Source organism: Phragmites australis, chromosome 2 (genome assembly GCF_958298935.1).
Source record: "Phragmites australis chromosome 2, lpPhrAust1.1, whole genome shotgun sequence".
In the NCBI taxonomy this organism is placed as follows: Eukaryota; Viridiplantae; Streptophyta; class Magnoliopsida; order Poales; family Poaceae; genus Phragmites; species Phragmites australis.
The window spans coordinates 9,113,986-9,132,604 of NC_084922.1; the positions used below are offsets into that span (position 1 = coordinate 9,113,986).

Genomic DNA, 18,619 nt, shown 5'->3' on the forward strand with positions numbered 1-18,619 from the left:
GTAAGAATAAGTACCATGAGACTATGGACTTAATAAATAGTTATGGACCAAAAAGACATATTTTGTGGATATGATTTGTAGTGACCTACAAGCAAAAGCTACTTGCACGTATGTCTTACTGTGACCACTATATTAATTTAAAGTTTCTTTGCTTTTTTATTTTCCTTCAGTCCTTCCGGCGTTTCTTTTTTTTTTTGCATTTTTCTTTCATCGCCTCTTCTTGAGGTTACTTGGTAGGGGTAATTTTTGTAGTCTAATATCCACAGGTGCAGGAATGTCGTATGAAGGGGATACCTTCCTCTAGCTGGATAAGGAAGAGGCATCATGACAAAGGAGTAGCTGCAGGACCAGGTGCCCTAACCTACTCAAAAATAAAAAATATTTACGAGGACTTTAATTGATGGTAGTTGATAGGTGATACCGTGGACGAAGAATGTAGAAATAATATTTTATCATTTGAGATATGACCTCAATACTAAAAATGGACTATAGCAATATAAACATTAAGATATCCTCTTATAATGTATAAGACAGGGTCTTAAGATTACTTTTTTTTCCAACTCGTTTTTAGACACTATGGTGCCCTAAGTATTTGCTCAGCCAATAGCAGCCTCAAAACAAAAAGTACATGCAAAGTGGCTGATCCACAAGGTGAGGTCGATATCAAGCAACGTGTGGACAAGAAGATGCAGAGAGAAAAAAGGTGAGGACGAAAAGAAATGGTCGGAGTTTTGCATCTTTATGTCTTACCACCGCTGCTAATTTCGCGTGCACTAGAAACTAATATCTCTTCCACTCCTTAAAAGTTTTACTAATCTGGAAGTTAAAATTTGCGTCCATGTGATCATCTGCTTTTAATATTTTCTCCTGCTTTTAATATTTTCTCCGAAACCTTTCCGATGAGTTGAGTCCCGTGCACCGTCTCCAAAGTACTGTTGATGCTAGGTGAAACGTCATGTCATGGCTATTCTATTTCACCTGGAAATTGCAGCTGGGGTTTTTTCACAAAATTACGGGCAACGCCGTTCTGTTTGACACGACAATCCGTACTGACCATTTTGCCAACTTGATGGGCTACGGGGTGTGCGTCCGGCTGCGGGAGACCCTGCGCCATTGGGGGAGCACGTGAGTCAATATAGCAGTCGTACCATTTATGCCCATGGTTTGCGAAATGGACGAGACTAGATTTAAAATTTAGTCTATTTTTAGTTTGCGAAATGGAGCATTTCGTAGTGCTTTAGCTCCCAGATAAAATTTAAAGTTTATATGATATAATAAAATAATTTAAATATCTATTTTTAGTTAAAATGAGAATAACATGTTTTACAAAAACCTCAAACTGCGTACGGATCGGGTTCCAAAAATTTCAAAAATTATAGATAACCAGCTTTAAAAAATTAAATCTCAAACTCTGCCAAAATAAACCTTATGCGAGAATAATGAGAGGCCGAGTACCCGCTTCATTTCTAACCAGTGAAACAAAAGAAAAACATGACCGCATTCTATTGGCAGGCTCGTCAAAGTTTGTACCAAGTAATCTCATGCTTTCTAGTCAATGAACCTTGCGTGAGCTTTAGCTTAGACTAAACCACACTGAGATCTCTACTTGCATATGCCTTCACCCTTCATACCAGACCTAAGCATTTTCGGAGCTCCATCTCCTCTAAAGCATTTGATTTTTGCACTCTGCTATTTGGCAAAGTGACAAATTTGTCATTAGTCTATTTGTTATTTTTAGTGAGAAATTATCACTTCGGTAGAATATTAAAAAGTTAAAAAATCTCCAATTTAATTATGAAAACAACCCTCTCATATTCTTTTTCTTTTCTCTCCAGAGAAACACCAGTATGAGACCAACGAGTTCGAGGTTGTTATGTTCGAGGTAGCCTCCTGTACTGGAAAAAGTTGAAATTGGGGCAGACCACCAAAGTATTTTACCGTGTTTGACTAAATATAAAAGTAACCATCAGTGCCGAGTCTGATTAATTTCGGGCTCGTTGCTCATTAACCAGTCCAGAAATGTTTGTTCCAGCCATGCCGTATTTTCTCAAGTCTACCATGTATGCACCTATATTACTCTAAAAAAATATATGCACTTTTATTATCGGCATAATCAATAAATGTTATTATATGTTATATCGTATCATCTTTCACATAATATACTTTAACGGGTCATAAATACATGCCATTTAAAAAAAATGATCAAATTTTTAAAACTTTGACCAACAATAATTTTCAAAATAATTAGTTTTAAAACCTTAAAGTTATATGTATAGGTTTATCTTAAAAATGGTTCCATAATATCACTAATTAAATAGATTTATAAATATATTCTAATAAAAATAGTGATCAAAGTTATGTATTGAAGATTAAATCTTATTTAAAATAAGATAAATTTATAACCGCAGAGTTGAAAAAATGAAAAAAAAAACTTGCGCTCCGTACTAATGTCTTGGAGAATATTCCAATTGCCAATCTGACGCCGGAGCATTTCTTACGCTCCAAACCAGTACGAAAAGGCAGAACCGTAAATAAACGGAAACCTCAGCCCCTCTTCCGAACCGGCGAACCTTCTCTTCTCCCCCTTCGTCCTCCTCCGTCACCGTCGTCAAACGCGACGCATAACGGCGGCGTAGCGCAGGGCGCTAACCCAACCCGATATATAAGCTCCCGCGGCCTCCCAGGACGCCAAGAACAGCCTCAGATTAGTCGCGGAAAGATTTAGTTAGCCTCGCGATTCGACTGGAGTTCTCGATCGCGGACAAGGCGGATAAGAATATTTGCTTTGTGTTAGCCGACGGGCCCCCTGCCATGGAAGCCGTCGGCGTCGCTCCTGCGCCCGTGGCAGCGCCGGAGAAGAAGAAGCTCCTTGACCTGAAGGGCCCCTATGCCGCCGCCGCGAAGGCGTCTCCGGCGCCGGTGGGCAAGTGGGCGGTCAAGAAGAAGCTGGTGGGCGGCGACGCGGGATACGTGCTCGAGGACGTACCGCACCTCACGGACTACCTGCCCGAGCTCCCGGTGCGTGCGAGAGCCCCCATGGTTGTTGGTGTTTCAGTCTCACGTTGGGGTCGGTTGGTTTCCTGACGGCTAGTTCTCGGTGTGGACTGGAAAGTCCTTGGCTTTTTTTCTGTGCGTTTTCTGTGAGTTTTCCTGGTAAAGATGGGATTTTGCCGCTCTTTTTTTGGTCATTTGGGTCTATATTTGGTTCAGGGAATGTCTCCTTTAGTTTGGTTTTGAGTTGTTGCAGATCGATTTTATGGCAATAGTGATTAGTTGGTCCCAAAAAGTTTGAAGCAGGGGCAAATCAATCTCCAGAACAAAATGTGAAGTTAACTTTCTATGGGCGATATGCTCGATAATTACTGATTTTTGTTGGTGTTGTTGACTTGCAGACATACCCGAATCCCCTCCAAGACAATCCGGCGTATTCGGTCGTCAAGTAAGAATTCTCCTCATTTCTGGATTCCATTTGAATGATTCATATCCATCCAGACACGGATGTTCCAAAGCTGACCTTTCTTCCCACCCCGTGGTCTCAGGCAGTACTTTGTCAACACAGACGACACCGTCACACAAAAGGTGACTTGCTTCCCACAACGTGTTCTTCTTACAGAATGTGAATATGAGATGATCGCTGCAGAGTGATTTGCTTGGGCTAACCTTGTGCCCTATCTGGTTGCAGATTGTTGTTCATAAGACCAGTGCGAGGGGCACCCACTTCCGGCGCGCCGGGCCACGGCAGAGGGTGTACTTTCAGTCCGATGAGGTGAACGCGGCGATTGTCACCTGTGGGGGGCTCTGCCCCGGGCTCAACACAGTCATCCGCGAGCTTGTTTGCGGGTTGTATGATATGTATGGAGTCACCAGCGTTGTTGGCATAGAGGTGAGGAGTTTTAGAGTGCTCTTCTTGTGAGTTCTTAGGTGCAGCTTACTGCTTTGCTACGATGCTAACAATGTTTACCAGTTAATTTAAACCGTTTCAAAAATCATCTGAGATCAGAGAACTTTAACCATTTCAGAAATGGTTTTCTAATTGATAGTGACAACAATCATTTCCGTTTGCCACCTAGCCACGTGATGTTGTTATGTAGTATCATATGAAAACAATACTTATCAACATTATCGTTCTTGTTTTGTTTTCTGAACTAATTATGAGTGTGCAATGTGTAGGGTGGATACAAGGGATTTTATTCTAAAAATACTGTTCCGTTGACACCAAAGTCGGTGAATGACATACATAAGAGAGGCGGGACTGTCCTTGGAACTTCAAGGGGAGGGCATGACACTGCCAAAATTGTTGATTGTCTTCAGGACCGTGGTATTAACCAGGTTTATATTATTGGAGGTGATGGTACTCAGAAAGGCGCTTCTGTAATTTATGAGGTAATATAGGCATACCGATGGTGCTGAAATTGTTTATCAGATGCTGAATGCATTGCATGACACAAAATTTTTGAAACTTGATTCCAGGAAGTCCGCAGACGGGCCCTCAAATGTTCCGTTGTTGGTGTCCCAAAGACCATAGACAATGACATCGCGGTACTTTCTTCTTTCTAGTGCCCCTACATTTGTATACAGTACCAATCCATTTGCTATGGCTGGTTATAATTTTGATATTGAATTATACACCAGGTAATTGACAAGTCATTTGGGTTTGACACTGCCGTGGAGGAGGCCCAGAGGGCCATTAATGCTGCTCACGTCGAGGCTGAGAGTGCAGAGAATGGCATTGGTCTCGTGAAGCTAATGGGTCGTAACAGTGGTATGTTTTTCACCGACTTGCAACATCTTGTATGCAACAGTCCTAAGATAACCTATTCCTGCATATTTTGCAGGAATGTGATTTTGAGTAACTAAAGAACTTTAAATTCTACTGGTGCAGGGTTTATTGCAATGTATGCTACTCTAGCCAGTCGTGATGTGGTATGCTTTCATCATTCTGTTAGTTCACTACATTAATCAACAAGAGGGTAAATGTTGAATCAAATGACTAACCACTTCATCCTACTTGTTATCTTAGGACTGTTGCTTAATCCCAGAATCACCATTCTATCTAGAAGGAAAGGGAGGACTCCTAGAGTTTATGGAGAGACGGCTCAAGGACAATGGTCATATGGTCATTGTGGTGGCTGAGGGTGCTGGACAGGATCTCATTGCGAAAAGTTTGAATTTCGTGGACACTCAAGATGCTTCTGGAAATAAGCTGCTTCTGGATGTTGGCCTTTGGCTATCCCAGAAGATAAAGGTCAGATTTCTGGTCCAAAGCTTCATTTCCTTGTCAATGTGGGGACAAACATTGCTCTCTGCCTTTTAGCTCATTGAAGTATATTAACATAAATGGATAATGCTCGAACTGCAATTGGCTTGATCAAAGCGATTTCTTTTTGCGGTGAAAATGTAATACTCAGTCATCCTATAATTAGCAGTATGTCCTTTTCCGTTTGTGCATATCATTAGCTGGAAGCCTGTGACAATATTAATGTATCTCGATCTCACTCCATTACTGAATTATTACATTTCTTTGTCAAACAGGATCACTTCAAGAAGAAGCCCAACTTCCCCATTACTCTCAAGTACATCGACCCCACGTACATGATCCGTGCTGTCAGATCAAATGCATCTGACAATGTCTACTGCTCCCTGCTGGCGCACAGCTCCCTCCATGGCGCCATGGCAGGGTACACTGGATTCACCGTTGCTCCGGTCAACGGCAGACATGCTTACATCCCATTCTATGTAAGTCTAGGGCCTTCAGTTAAGTTCAGTTCCTGAACGCCACCTTATGCTGATAGCCTGAAACTCCGACAACCTTTGCAGAGAATCACCGAGAAGCAGAACAAGGTGGTGATCACTGACCGGATGTGGGCGAGGGTGCTGTGCTCGACGAACCAGCCCTGCTTCTTGAGCCACGAGGACGTAGAGCACATGAAGCATGACGACGACGACCATCACCTGCACAACACGCAGCTCCTGGAAAGTGAGAGCTCGCCGGTGAAGGACTCATCCAAATGCAATGGGTCGGCAGCAGCAGTGTGAGAGGGACAAGAATACGCAAGGATATAGTAGTATTGAGCATGTAATTATAGATATTTATTACCTTCTTTTTTTATTTTATCTTTTTGTGCTGGCATGTAGAGGGACTACTTCGGTAGGATTTAATTTACTGTGAGCATTTCATAATAATATGCTTCATTGTAGTAGTAAGCTCAATTTTGTACGTGAAGGGGTTAATGGCGCTGCAATCCTCCTTCGAATAATTCTGTCCGGTAATCTACATGAATGATGCCCATTTTGCTCGATATCTTCTAAGACTTGGACTTGGACCGCTGTAATGGAACGGTCAGAACGTCGGAGCAAGCCCTCGCCTCAACAAACCAGAAACATCTTCTGTTCCGGACTGGACGTGGGCCAAAATGACACGGGCACATCAGATGTTCAATTTCAGAGAGGTATTCTGAGGCTTAGAACCGATATCATATAGATCAGTAAGGTTGTTGTCCAGTAGGAAATTCTACATTAGTACAGGGCGTACATGACCAAGGCCACATGCATCACGCACACACATACACATTACGCTACAAGTTACAGCTCGGGGGTGGGGGATTTGGCGAGAAAAGCATTAGTGGCAGGGCCAAAGCCACAACAACAGTAAAAAGAATCGAACTCCCCTCGAATTGTAGGGAGTGGAGGCAGTGTTCCGCCGGTGTTCTACCCTCTGTACACGCCGGAGGGGTCAGCGTTCTGAACAATCCACGGGTGCTCAAGAACTTTGTGAAGAGGAAGCCGGTGCGCCGAGTTCTTTACGAGCATCTGCACACAAACATTGGTGAGGTCCAGCGGATGCCTATCTGAATTCTGAGCAACCATTTCTGGTCGACACTGAGACAAGGAAGACGGAAGCATCTTACCTGTGAAATCAGGTCCTTCCCGGCAGGAGAAACGAATGGTTTCAACGGAAACTTCAGGTCAACTTTCACTATCCTGTACGTAAGTAATAAGACAGTTTCAGAAACAAAAGTTGCTTAAAAGTCACAAACAAGAAGGCTAAGGATTCACAAACAAGTGGAACTAGTAGTTTTTTAACCATGAGGATGCTAAACATATGCCTTGATCAATGTAATTTGTGGTAGAGTTGTGCAAAACCGCTAATGATAGATAGCAGAAACCATGGACTATGCATAACTTCAAAATTTGCTTCGCAATCCGAAACATTTTGTCGAGGTAGCCAAAAGATGATACCAATTAGCAGCATGTAGCTCCAAAGTCAGAAAAAAATAATCCACAGCACAACATCTAAATGAGAGTGGTGGCGTGAAAGGTAGGGAAAACATTTGATTAATAGAGGATGATATAGACGAGCTAGTGACAAAATCACTGCATACTGAGATTCAGAGTTGTGATTTACCTTCGGTATGTCTCAGAATGCTCTTTCGCTTCAAAAGGCGGGACCCCATAAAGGAACTCATAACACAGTATACCCAAGCTCCAGATGTCGACATGATAATCATGTTCTGTCTTCTCAACTGGTCAGACCACAACAGTTTTTAGAGCCAAGGGAAAAACAGCTAGGCCACTAGAAAATTAGAACAGGTGCAACAGTTACGGCAATTTTTAAAAACCATGAAACAATTAAGAAATGTAAGTAGGTGGCTGGCAAAGTACCCATTTCAGGTGGCAGGTAATCAAGAGTTCCACACATTGTCCGTCTTCGATTGAAGGTGTGGACAGACCAGCCAAAGTCTGCAATTTTGAGCTCGCCCTGTTCAATGTAAACATATAACAATGTAAGTACCTGAAAGCATACAGTCCCAGATCAATAAGGCCAAAAACACAATGTAAGTACCTGGGTTCCAATTAAAAGATTCTCTGGTTTAATGTCTCGATGGATTACATGCTTCGCATGAAGGTAGATGAGTGCTCTTGCCAGTGATGCAATGTACTAAAAAAACAGGAAACCTCCATTACTACTTTAGTGGAGCAAAATGGGATATCGATGAAATCACCAAGTACAGAGTTGTGGAGCATCAACTTACAGTTGCTGCACGTCTTTCGGAGAAATTCTTGCACCTCGTCAACTCCTTGTACAGTTCTCCTTTGGCAGCATATTCCAAGATTAAGTAAACACGGGTCTGCGAATTCCGTATGGCAAATAGATGATGACAAAACTGGTGTATAAATGAAGCAGTGGTAACACAATATTAGAGCTGTGTATATCTGTACCTGATCATAGAAGTAACCATACAGGCGTAGAATATTGGGGTGGCGGAGGTGGCTCTGAATCTCCACTTCACGGCGGAGCTGATGCTCCACCTGAGATTGTCTCAGTTGGCTCTTGAAAAGAACTTTCAAAGCCACAATTTGATTACTCTGTTTTCATAGAAAGAAATATTGTAAGCTCAAGCTGCTCACTGGAATGACTAGATAAAGCAAAATGGGCATTATAAACCATGCATTTTAGGTCTCCAGCGTTCACATTGAACATGTTTACTGTTGATCCAGTTAGGACCACATGAACTGTGCATTGATTTTCATGGTACATAATGGCCCTGCCATTTCTAAGGGTAAATATAAACACGACATAATGAAATAGTTATACGGAACATGTAGCTATACTTATATCTTACTATACAGCATAAGAACTTCTACAACAAACGAGATTGCTGTAAACTAAACTCACAAAAGTCAGTAGTCAGTTTCAAATATTAAGCTTCTGAACTCAGATGGAAAAACAGAATCGTGTAGATCAATATCTACTTCGAGCTTATAAACCAAAAGGGTGTAACAGCGCCATAATTACTGTTAAACAAGTAGATCTGAGCTCTGATTACACCATTAGCTAGTACTAAATGTTACAATACTGAGCTAACCAGCTCCTCTCAGCAATCTCAGTGCAGCAAATCTTTCACCTAAGTTAGGACACCGAATTAATCAGTGCCAAGTAGACAGAAGAAAGCTTAAACATCTCATTTACCCTCTTTTCTCTGGCCAGGTAAACATGGCCAAACTTGCCCCTCCCAAGCGGTTTCCCAACCTCAAAATCAGACAGCACCCACTGCTTCTCCTCATTTGCATGTGCTGAAGCCTGCAAAAGGCAACAAAAGGCGTCATTATCGTTACATTACACTGCAGGGGTTTATACCCCCGAATCCCAGATACCAAACTTGCAACCACTACAGTACCCTGAAGGTGCAACTTTTAACCAAGCAAACCATCAGTAGAAGCCGAAATACACTGCAGGGGTTTATACCCCCGAATCCCAGATACCAAACTTGCAACCACTACAGTACCCTGAAGGTGCAACTTTTAACCAAGCAAACCATCAGTAGAAGCCGAAATACTCATGAATCCCAGTTTACTAACCCTTTAAAGTCTAGATACAAGAAAATCACCCAAATGGAGCGAGATTCAGGGCTGGCCAGACCGAGAATAAATTGAAGCGGTAAAATACTAGCCGAAGGATCTCGTAAACCATAAACATATATGGCCAAAAATTGACTTCGTTTAACCCTAGACGCAATTTTTGAACAATCAACAAAAGGGGACACGGAAACTAGCACGACTTTAGATCAAACCCTAACCATTTATGCCGCCAAAAATTTTCTGGGAAAATGGAACGCGGACAACAAATAAAGCAACGATTACTTAATCTACATACCCCGCTAAATATTACGCCCAGGAAAAAAAAGAAATGTCTCCTTGACCCTGCCGCGTCAACGAGCTCACATGACCCCTAAAAAAGAGGGAAATCCCCTGGATTCGGCGGAACGGGGACCAAAACCCCACCAATTCGACCACGAACGCGATAATCATCAACCACTCCAAGGCTACCAACTCGCTAATCGCTCGCCAAATCTCACGAATCCACCACCACGCACCGAGGCCCCCAAATATCCCGCGAGGGTGGGGGGAGGAGGAGGCCCAAATATCCCGCGAGGGCGGCGGGAAGGAGGAGGGAAAGGAGGTCAAGCAGGATGGGTATACCTTGTCCTCGCTGCCGCGCGACTCGGTGGCGATGGCCATGGCTGGAGGAGCGGAGCGGAGGAGAAGGGAGCGGCGAGGCGAGTTTGGAACTAGGGGATTTGGGATCGGGAGCTCGGGCGCGGGGGACTTTTAAGTTCTGGGTGGAGAACGCAACGGTCGAATCCTTCGCTCCGCTCGCCCCGCTGGCAGGCTGCCTCACGTGCGGGCCTGCGAGCCGTTTGGTTGGACTCTCGCCTGCGTTGAGATGCGAGCTGAACCTGGGCTGGGCTCTAATGGGCCAACCTGAAAAATGGGATGTAGCTGCTACAATAATGATTTTTTTTATTTTTTAAATAAAAAATTGCAATATATACGCTGTTTTGAAATTTTTAAATCTAGACTCCTGTCTGCCTTGTCGCTCCTCCAATAGATGACATGTTTAAAAATATAAAATATTATATTCTAATGCTCTTAAAATTCAAAATACTATTGAAATAGTCATAAATTTTTTAATCATGTAGACGATGCTATCATCTAACTTAAAAAAATTTAAACAAAAATATGATTTGCACAAGTAATTGTTTGAGCTGAAAATTTTTAGAGATCTTCCAACGTGCGAGAGTCTAAATTTGTAATTTTTCAAATCAGATAGATATAGTTGCAATTTTTTATTTGAAAAATATAAAAATTTAAAAGTTCCTACAATAATGGTATTAGCGGGCCTTATAGAATAGTGGGCCTTCAGTTTTACAGATCCTCGAGAAGAGAGTTTCACATCCCTCTCAATTTTTATTTTTATTTTTGAAAGGGCATATCATGGTTCAATATTCAATTTTTTTATGAAGATGTGACTAAACACATATATCGATGTAGATTATAGCACATGTTGTCCTCCCTATGACCCTATGGCACAAATCCATGCTTGTTTTGCACTCCGGCTGTAGTATTTACATCCATGAGAAAACTATACCGCCGCATAACAAGGAACAAGTGAACCGATTTGATAACACTTCAGAAAAGAACATGTTGTTAGAATGTAAGTCACATACACTCAAGGGCGGATCTAAACCCCAACCGGCTGAAACTCTATTGAAGATTGAGGTGCAGGAGAGAGAAAAAAACAAGAAAGATGATGTATAGATGGAGGAGGAAAAAAAGAGAGCCCTACCCACCGGGTTTGCGTCCGCCGCTACGTACATTGAATACATCCAGCATCCCCCAGAAAACTAGTGCTCACATATTAGCAAAAGTGCAACTTGTGCGTCTTTATATACTTACATATAATCAAGGCCTGTATTTTCTGTACTCTAGTGCTATATTTTTCTGTTTGGAATCATAATTATAGTGCTATACAGCTTCCTATATGCAGGCTTAGAATCTATACATATATACTAGTACGTTACACACCGCAAGAAGCTACCTATCCACCAGTTATGCTGCACATAATGACATAACGGAGTGGATCACAATCTTACTAAGAAATTGCTCCCATCTTATAATTTTGGAGGCCAAGTCAGACACCCCAATTTCGGGTGACTTAATCTATTCGCCTGATTACAACAGGCGAACAGAGCCTCTTGGCGTTTTGGAAGATCATTGACTTTTGATTAAGGTCTCCTCTATCCCTCCTATGCATACACATTTTGCCAAGACAGTTCGTTGTTAAATTTTCAGAACAAGTGCCAACCGTTGACTGAGGATCGGATGTCAGAAATCCAAGGGAGCTGAACACGGCACAAGTATATTTCTTTTTTTACTAATTGAGTACCCGTGCATTGCAACGGAAATAAAAAAATTGTACAGGTGCAGGAGGGGAGCTTCCAGAGGCGGCGGCAGCGGCGGAAGGTGGGCAGCACCGGGTCAGAGGGTAAGGGCATCAGGCAGAGGCGGTGGTGGGGCTGTGCTCATCGCTGTCATCATCGTGGCAATGAGAATAGAGGGGGTGGGGCGGGGGCACGGACAGCGGGGTAGCGCTGCGTGACGATCTGGAACATATTTTGCTTTATTCTTGTTGACATCTTGCATCATAAATGCATCAATCAGATCAAAAATAGATCAACGTATTATACCTCGGTAGTGACCAGAAAGTAACAACAATGATAGATTCTAGACCAATACTACCACATGTTGCAGCAGAAACTTCATAATACATTGCAGGGTTCATAGTAGATTCTTGACTCCATATTTGCGGTACCCTAAAATAGATTCTATAAACCAACAGAACTATGATATCTATCATTTGCCACGTGTTGAACAAATGAAATTTCCTCCAGGGTCTTATAACTATTGGGCACATATTTGGGTTTTTTTTCCGAACCTTGCCTAGCCATGCTCATGGGCAAGGTTGGGTAAGGAAAACCCTAATAGGAGACGGTCAAAAGTAAGGAAATCCTTGCCCACATTGCCCAGATTCAAACCATGCAAGGGAACCAAATATGTCTTCTTGTCCGCTAACATTGAGGCAAAGGTGGGTAAAGAAACCAAACATGCCCTTACCTATCAACATCAAGAATACAAGATAGGGCTTCAAATAAACAGATAGATTTTAATTCCTGAAAAAAAATATTGTTTGTTTGCTACCAGCCATTGATATTTTCAATGACACCCCTTTCTACCATCAAATATCCAAGACAGAAGTTACCAATAGAGGTTTTTTTCCTGTTGTCAGGTGCATATACCTGCAGTAGCGTACCAGCAACTCAGACTCCTCTCCATAACTATCTTACAGGCGGAAGCATAAGCAGAAGTGGCAGCAAGCAGAGTATAGAAAAGTTGGAAAAGGCTTAGAGTATTCATTTTTTCCTCTTTTCTTTGACATGACAGTTGTTAATTGTTATCATTTGCTATGGGGAAAATATGACATAGATTGTTCTAAAGAATGATATGGTATAGTCACCATTTTTAAAACATTAGCAGAAATATGTAAACAGTATTGTGAATTTGATTAACATAGTCATGTATCTACTGTAACATTTTGGCAATAATCGCATACATTACTCCAAACCACCCGTGCAGTAGAATGAAAACTGCAATAGTTCAAGCATCAAATTTCCCTAGCTAAAAGTACATTAAGGTTGGGAATGCAAAAAAAAAAAAAAAAAACTATGCCAGCGCACTTTCCTCAATGCAGAAATGAGCTTACCACTACCAAATGTATACACACCATGAAAATGAATGCATAGTGCTCCAAGAAAACAGATTATGTATAGAAGATAATGTTAGTGTACTGTAGAAAATCAACATACATGAGAAAAAAGATAGCTGGGCAGACGGAGAGATAACCAGAATTTAAAGTTAACAATATACCTTAAGACCAAGAAGCTTGATATGGGCACTGGCCTTGGGGAATTTGTAATTGCTCTTCCATAAGAGCTTTTGAACATCTTTGTTCAAAGTATTTATCTCATGGCTTCCCTCTGGACAATTTTCAGGAGCTAGGCTATCCTTATGTGTACCAAAAAATCGACAAGTTAGTCCATACTGACACAACTTCCCCGAAGCGGAAAATGGGCATGTTCCTTCAAGGTCAGCTGGTTTCTGTGCACGATAAGTAATGATCAGATTAAGTTCAGGGAAACAATACCTGAGCCAAATAAGCATTTATGTCATGGCTGAAACGGCAAGAAGCACCGTATTTGCAAGAGTCCACTTTTCCCTACTTGTATTCAAAGATGAGAAGTAGATTTTTGTTCCTGTACAATATAATAAGCTCAGCGGAGTAAATAAGCGCCCAAATTAAGTTGACAAGAAACTGGAAACAATTGACAGAACTACAAGGAATAAGGCTGTTGCCAGCATAAAAGCGGTATATACGCATGCACAGATGGCACGCCATGAGCATAAACACGCACTATAAAGCATGCAGGTATTTATGATCACAAAGCAAAGCACGTTGCAGGGAGGAACAGGGCCTTAAGTGCAGGTATGGGCATGGGTATTTCACAAATGATTACATAGAGAAAGGCAGGCCAACTTGCAGGTTTTTCAAGTAACATATAGGAACCCCAAATAATAAGTGCATGATCAAACATGGTTATTTTACTACAACCAAGCATTAGGACTTAGAAGAAACACAGTAGTGCAAAGTCACTCCCAACTTCGGATATAAAACAGTTGACTCGACACCAACAGAAGCAAGGATGAAGCTATATAATCCAGCTTACTAAATAGAGCCATAAGTAGGTGATGGAGGTAAAAAAATGGATCCTTCTAACAAGAACGCAATGGTTGTCAAGCAGCTATCTCCATATGATCAATACAAAATTTAATACAAGAAATAGTACCGACATAACAAGCAGAAACCCTGAAATGCCACAAGTGTTTTACATGTAGCTACCAGTTGATCCTCACTAGATGGAAATCAGGTGTTCTGAAGCACCAAAAATGGCACCCAAAAGCAGAGTAATTACACGGGTGCGCATAGGCATTACAACAAGCACCTAGCAAGCAGAGCTCCATGACACTCAGGCATTAAAGCAAGCACCTTGTGCCGGCTACAGCGGTTACCTGCTTGCGCTCGCGCTTGAGCTGGCGCTTGGACTTCTTCTCCGCCGCGACGATAGCCCCACCGGCGGCGGCGGCCTTGCCCTCCTCCTTCGGGGCCTCGGGGACGGGCGGCGAGCGGAGGAAGGCGGGCTTAACGGGGGCGATGGCGCGGGCCACCAGCTCCTCCGGGGTGGGCTGCGGAGGAGGGGAAGCGTTGGCCGTGACGGAATGGGAGGAGTCCGGAGGGTCGGTGGCCGGCCGGCCCTGATATTTCGGTGGATTAAGAGTAACTCAAAATAATATTTTAGAGATCCAGTGAGCAGCTTTACAATGATAACTATAGTAATTTCTTAGCTTGTGTTAAGATAATTGTAGAATTTAATTTAGTAATACAGATTAAAAATAAGATCTTAATAAATATATATTTTAAAATATTTATATAGTACAGTGACTCAAAATAATATTATTGAATTTTATTGTTTTAAATACATCTAAGTTGATTTTGTATTACTAAATCAAATTCTACAATCATCTCAACACAAGCTAAGAAATTACTATTGTTATTATTGTAAAGTTGCTCACTGGATCCTCTAAAAACCAAATTTCGTTTACCAAGATATTTTGCAATGGTAACTATTCAAAACAAAATTTGCTTCAACTGTTCTTTCTCCTTTGTGATTTTCTGTTAGAAATCTTTGTCAATTATTTTATTTTTGCTCAATCTAGTACTTAATTCATTCTAAGAGTTCATGCTAGTAATATGCTCGACACTAGTTTCATGTTATTTGAGCCTTTCGTTGAGATACCTCCAATTTCTAAATCCATTATCTCTTAATGAACTCTTGCTATTGTTAGATTTAAAAATCTTACAACAGAAGCAAAACACTTTGTCAACAAACTTAGAATAAACCAACCATTTTCTGTCATGTACCTTTCCATTGCTCATTTTTCTAAAATAATGAGCATACGAAAAATGTCTCGAGTTACCGTCTAAAGAGAATTTAAGATTTTCTTCTCTTATAGGTCCATTCTTGACTAATACGTTATTTGCTTTGTTATCAAGATTACCTAATTTTTTGGATCATAGATATCCATAAAAAAAATGATTGTTCATCAACACTAGCAGATGAATTAAATATATGCTCATGATCACTCACATTGTTATCATCCCCATTGGTATCAATATTTTCTTCTGTAGGGCATTGGTCTTCTGAATTCCCATTAGATTGTTCCTCCACAACAACTATCGTCAACTCATCCGGGTTCTTTAAACTGCTCGTATTACTCTTAAAAAATTTGTCAATAGTTCCCTTTTATGATTCCACTAACTCATCAACTCGTTTCTTTTTTTCCTTTTTTTCGCTACCAAATGCATGCTTTCTAAAAGACATGATTCAAGAACATGCTGAAAATTAAAAAAAAATACATTAACGGTTGAAGTACTAAAAGGATCACCAATTAGACAACTAAGAAAAGTAATTATCTCACCAATTAGGCCAAGTCACCATCTCGCACTCTCACCGTTGTCACCGATCACCAATTCGTCGACTAAGACGAGCCACTATCTCCCCGCTGCAAATTGAAACAAATTAACAATAGATATGTATACTTTAGGAATTGATCGCGGATTCACGGACAAACGGACTGTCGGACTCACCGCAGACGGTTCACAAATCCACGAATCCAATCCACCGCAGACGGCAGGCGACCAGCGACGGAGTACGGATCAACGGTTCACCGAATCACCGTTCGCGTGGCGTGATCGCGTTGGTCAGTCGCCAGACGCCAAACGCCAATCGATCTCGCCGTGACGTTGTCCTGTCGGCCGTCGGCTGTCTGGGCGATGGGTGTCTACGTCTCGCAGTCTCGCCCTCAACAACTCGGCAAGGAGACGGCCAGATGGGTCGAGCCGATGGAGCGACTGGCGTGACGCATGAGTGGGCTGCGGGATGCGACGGCTGCCGGCCTCATCCGCCAATTGTGGAGAGAACGTTTCGAAGCTACATTGGCTCTGATTACGGTTTATGGATATATAAATGGGCCCCTAGGTTTTGGGGAGCCAGGGTGGCTACCCCGCTCGCCCCCCCCCCCCCCCCCCCCCGGGCCGGGCCTGGGCGCGGTCGTGGCCATGGTTGCGGAGTGGTGACGGCGCACTCACTTTCTACTCGGGAGGAGGCGAGGAGCCGAAGCGGGGAGGACCCACTGAAGCGGGAAGGACCCACCTGTCTATCTTAGAAATCACTATATATTTTTAAATAGTAAAGATTAAACAAACATGGCACAAGTACCTTCATCCTACGTTATGATTTTAAAAAAAAGTATGGCAAAATAAAGTCTGAACTTGTAGGCAGAGGACGTATTTCATGTACTGAAGTACATTCATCCTACGTTACGATTTAAAAAAACGTGTGGCAAAATAAAGTCTGAACTTTTAGGCAGAGGACGTATTTCAAGTACTGAAGTACATTCATCCTACGTTACGATTTAAAAAAAAACTTGTGGCAAAATAAAGTCTGAACTTTTGGGCAGAGGACGTATTTCAAGTACTGAAGTACATTCATCCTACGTTACGATTTTTTTTAAAAAAACTTGTGGCAAAATAAAGTCTGAACTTTTAGGCAGAGGACGTATTTCAAGTACTGAAGTTCCGTGAATAATTCGACCTGAACTAAAAAAACACTGCATAAATTTCGATGGGTGAAAGGTTAGACTTAATCACAGACGACCTAGACATGAGCAAAGACTTGATACGGTAGAACTTGAGCCGATCTGCAAAGGTCATCATGTACGGTGATTCTTTGACCTAACGAAAGGTGCAAATTGATGTATATATAACAACTAAGTTGAACAGCGAGTTGCTAAGAAATGTTATTTCGCTATCGTCTGCAGGAATATTTAGAAAATCAGCTTCATGACAAGAGCAGGGCGGTGGGCCTTCGCTGTCACTACGAGTCCACTCTCATGTAGTCTTGCTTATTTAAACATTAGGATTAGGAGTATGTTGGGTTCGTAGCCATATCTTATTCCACTTGGCTACTGTCGTTTGGTTTAACGTTATAGTTGTGACAATATTTCTTTCTTGTTGTGATGGCCTCATGTGTCAGAGACTCAGGAAAATATGGCACAATTCTATTAGGCAGTTTAAAGTGTGTCGCTAATTTTATCCATTATAAGTGCAGCAACTTATGTGAAAATATATGATAAGCTTAGGTATTATTAGGCTGTGAACCAAACATGCTCTGAGCGTCACGGAGCAAAAGGTGGCTTATTCGTGCTTGACGGGACCTGTCTAGCTTAGCTGGGTGTTGCTTTGAGTGGATATGACTAGGGATTTTTGTTAGGGGACGCCAAAAATACAAATTAAATATTTCTTATCTTAATATTTGAAAGAAAAAAAGAAGTCATCATGTTCGCTTTTAAGATCATGAAATTACTATATTAATAAAAAAAGAATATAATTTAGACCACTTTTTATTGTTATGAATATATAACGGTCTAGATAAAAAAATCCATATCAAATACGACACATAAAGAGCAAAAACTAGAATTAAAAATTATAGAAAATTATCAATTCGATTTTATAAGGGTTGGGAAAAAATATCTAAATAAAAAAGTCCAAATAAAATAAACTAAACAATAATTGAAATTGGGATTAGAATAGAAAAAAGAAACATCCATATCAAATATAGTCTTAGAAAAAATTGAATTATTCTAAAAATCAAATATATAAATAAAGAGACTATATAAAATATAATTAATCAAATGTTATCATGACAAGATATTATAACGAGGCTAGTTATGCTATTAACGTGAACCATCTTGCTAGTTTTTTGCTATTCGATCTTTTTTCCTTAAACAATCCATGAATTGTTATTCTAAAAATCAAATATATAAATAAAGAGTCCATATAAAATATAATTAATTAAATGTTATCGTGACAAAATATTACAACGAGACTAATTATGCTATTAACGTGAACTATCTTGCTAGTTTTCTCTATTCGATCTTTTTTCTTTAAACGATCCATGAATTGTTATCTCCCTCTTCTCAACGATGAGACGGCAATACTTGAACCTGCTTATTGCAGTGATCAGGTTCGTACTACAAAAAAAAAAAGCAGGGTGTAGTGTGTGCAGAGATGGAGCAGACAAGGAGGAACATGACGTCGCTCGCA

At 41.2% G+C, this 18,619-nt stretch overlaps 2 protein-coding genes across 4 annotated transcripts; one reads left to right on the forward strand and one right to left on the reverse strand.

The window, feature by feature from the left end:
- Positions 1-2,602: 2,602 nt before the first annotated feature.
- LOC133898432 (ATP-dependent 6-phosphofructokinase 6-like) lies at positions 2,603-6,200 on the forward strand. Its single transcript, XM_062339126.1, has 11 exons — positions 2,603-3,018; positions 3,393-3,439; positions 3,540-3,579; positions 3,683-3,883; positions 4,171-4,383; positions 4,471-4,539; positions 4,633-4,762; positions 4,883-4,923; positions 5,021-5,245; positions 5,533-5,736; positions 5,818-6,200. The coding sequence occupies exons 1-11, from the start codon at positions 2,812-2,814 to the stop codon at positions 6,034-6,036; spliced, it is 1,596 nt and encodes a 531-aa protein (XP_062195110.1). The 5' UTR covers positions 2,603-2,811; the 3' UTR covers positions 6,037-6,200.
- A 260-nt stretch (positions 6,201-6,460) lies between these two features.
- Positions 6,461-14,610, reverse strand: LOC133898441 (serine/threonine-protein kinase Aurora-2-like). 3 transcript variants are annotated; one of them, XM_062339145.1, is made up of 11 exons: positions 14,467-14,610; positions 13,544-13,652; positions 13,267-13,399; positions 8,972-9,082; positions 8,221-8,367; positions 8,034-8,129; positions 7,844-7,939; positions 7,663-7,759; positions 7,406-7,523; positions 6,909-6,981; positions 6,463-6,810 (listed from the first exon to the last, which is right to left on the reverse strand). In XM_062339145.1, the coding sequence occupies exons 2-11, from the start codon at positions 13,558-13,560 to the stop codon at positions 6,709-6,711; spliced, it is 990 nt and encodes a 329-aa protein (XP_062195129.1). In that variant the 5' UTR covers positions 13,561-13,652; positions 14,467-14,610; the 3' UTR covers positions 6,463-6,708. The 3 variants fall into 3 exon arrangements, with proteins under 3 accessions (XP_062195122.1, XP_062195129.1, XP_062195137.1); XM_062339138.1 differs by having other exon boundaries at positions 6,461-6,810; positions 13,267-13,652; XM_062339153.1 differs by lacking the exons at positions 13,267-13,399; positions 13,544-13,652; positions 14,467-14,610 and adding an exon at positions 9,982-10,100 and having other exon boundaries at positions 6,465-6,810.
- Between the last annotated feature and the right edge of the window lie 4,009 nt (positions 14,611-18,619).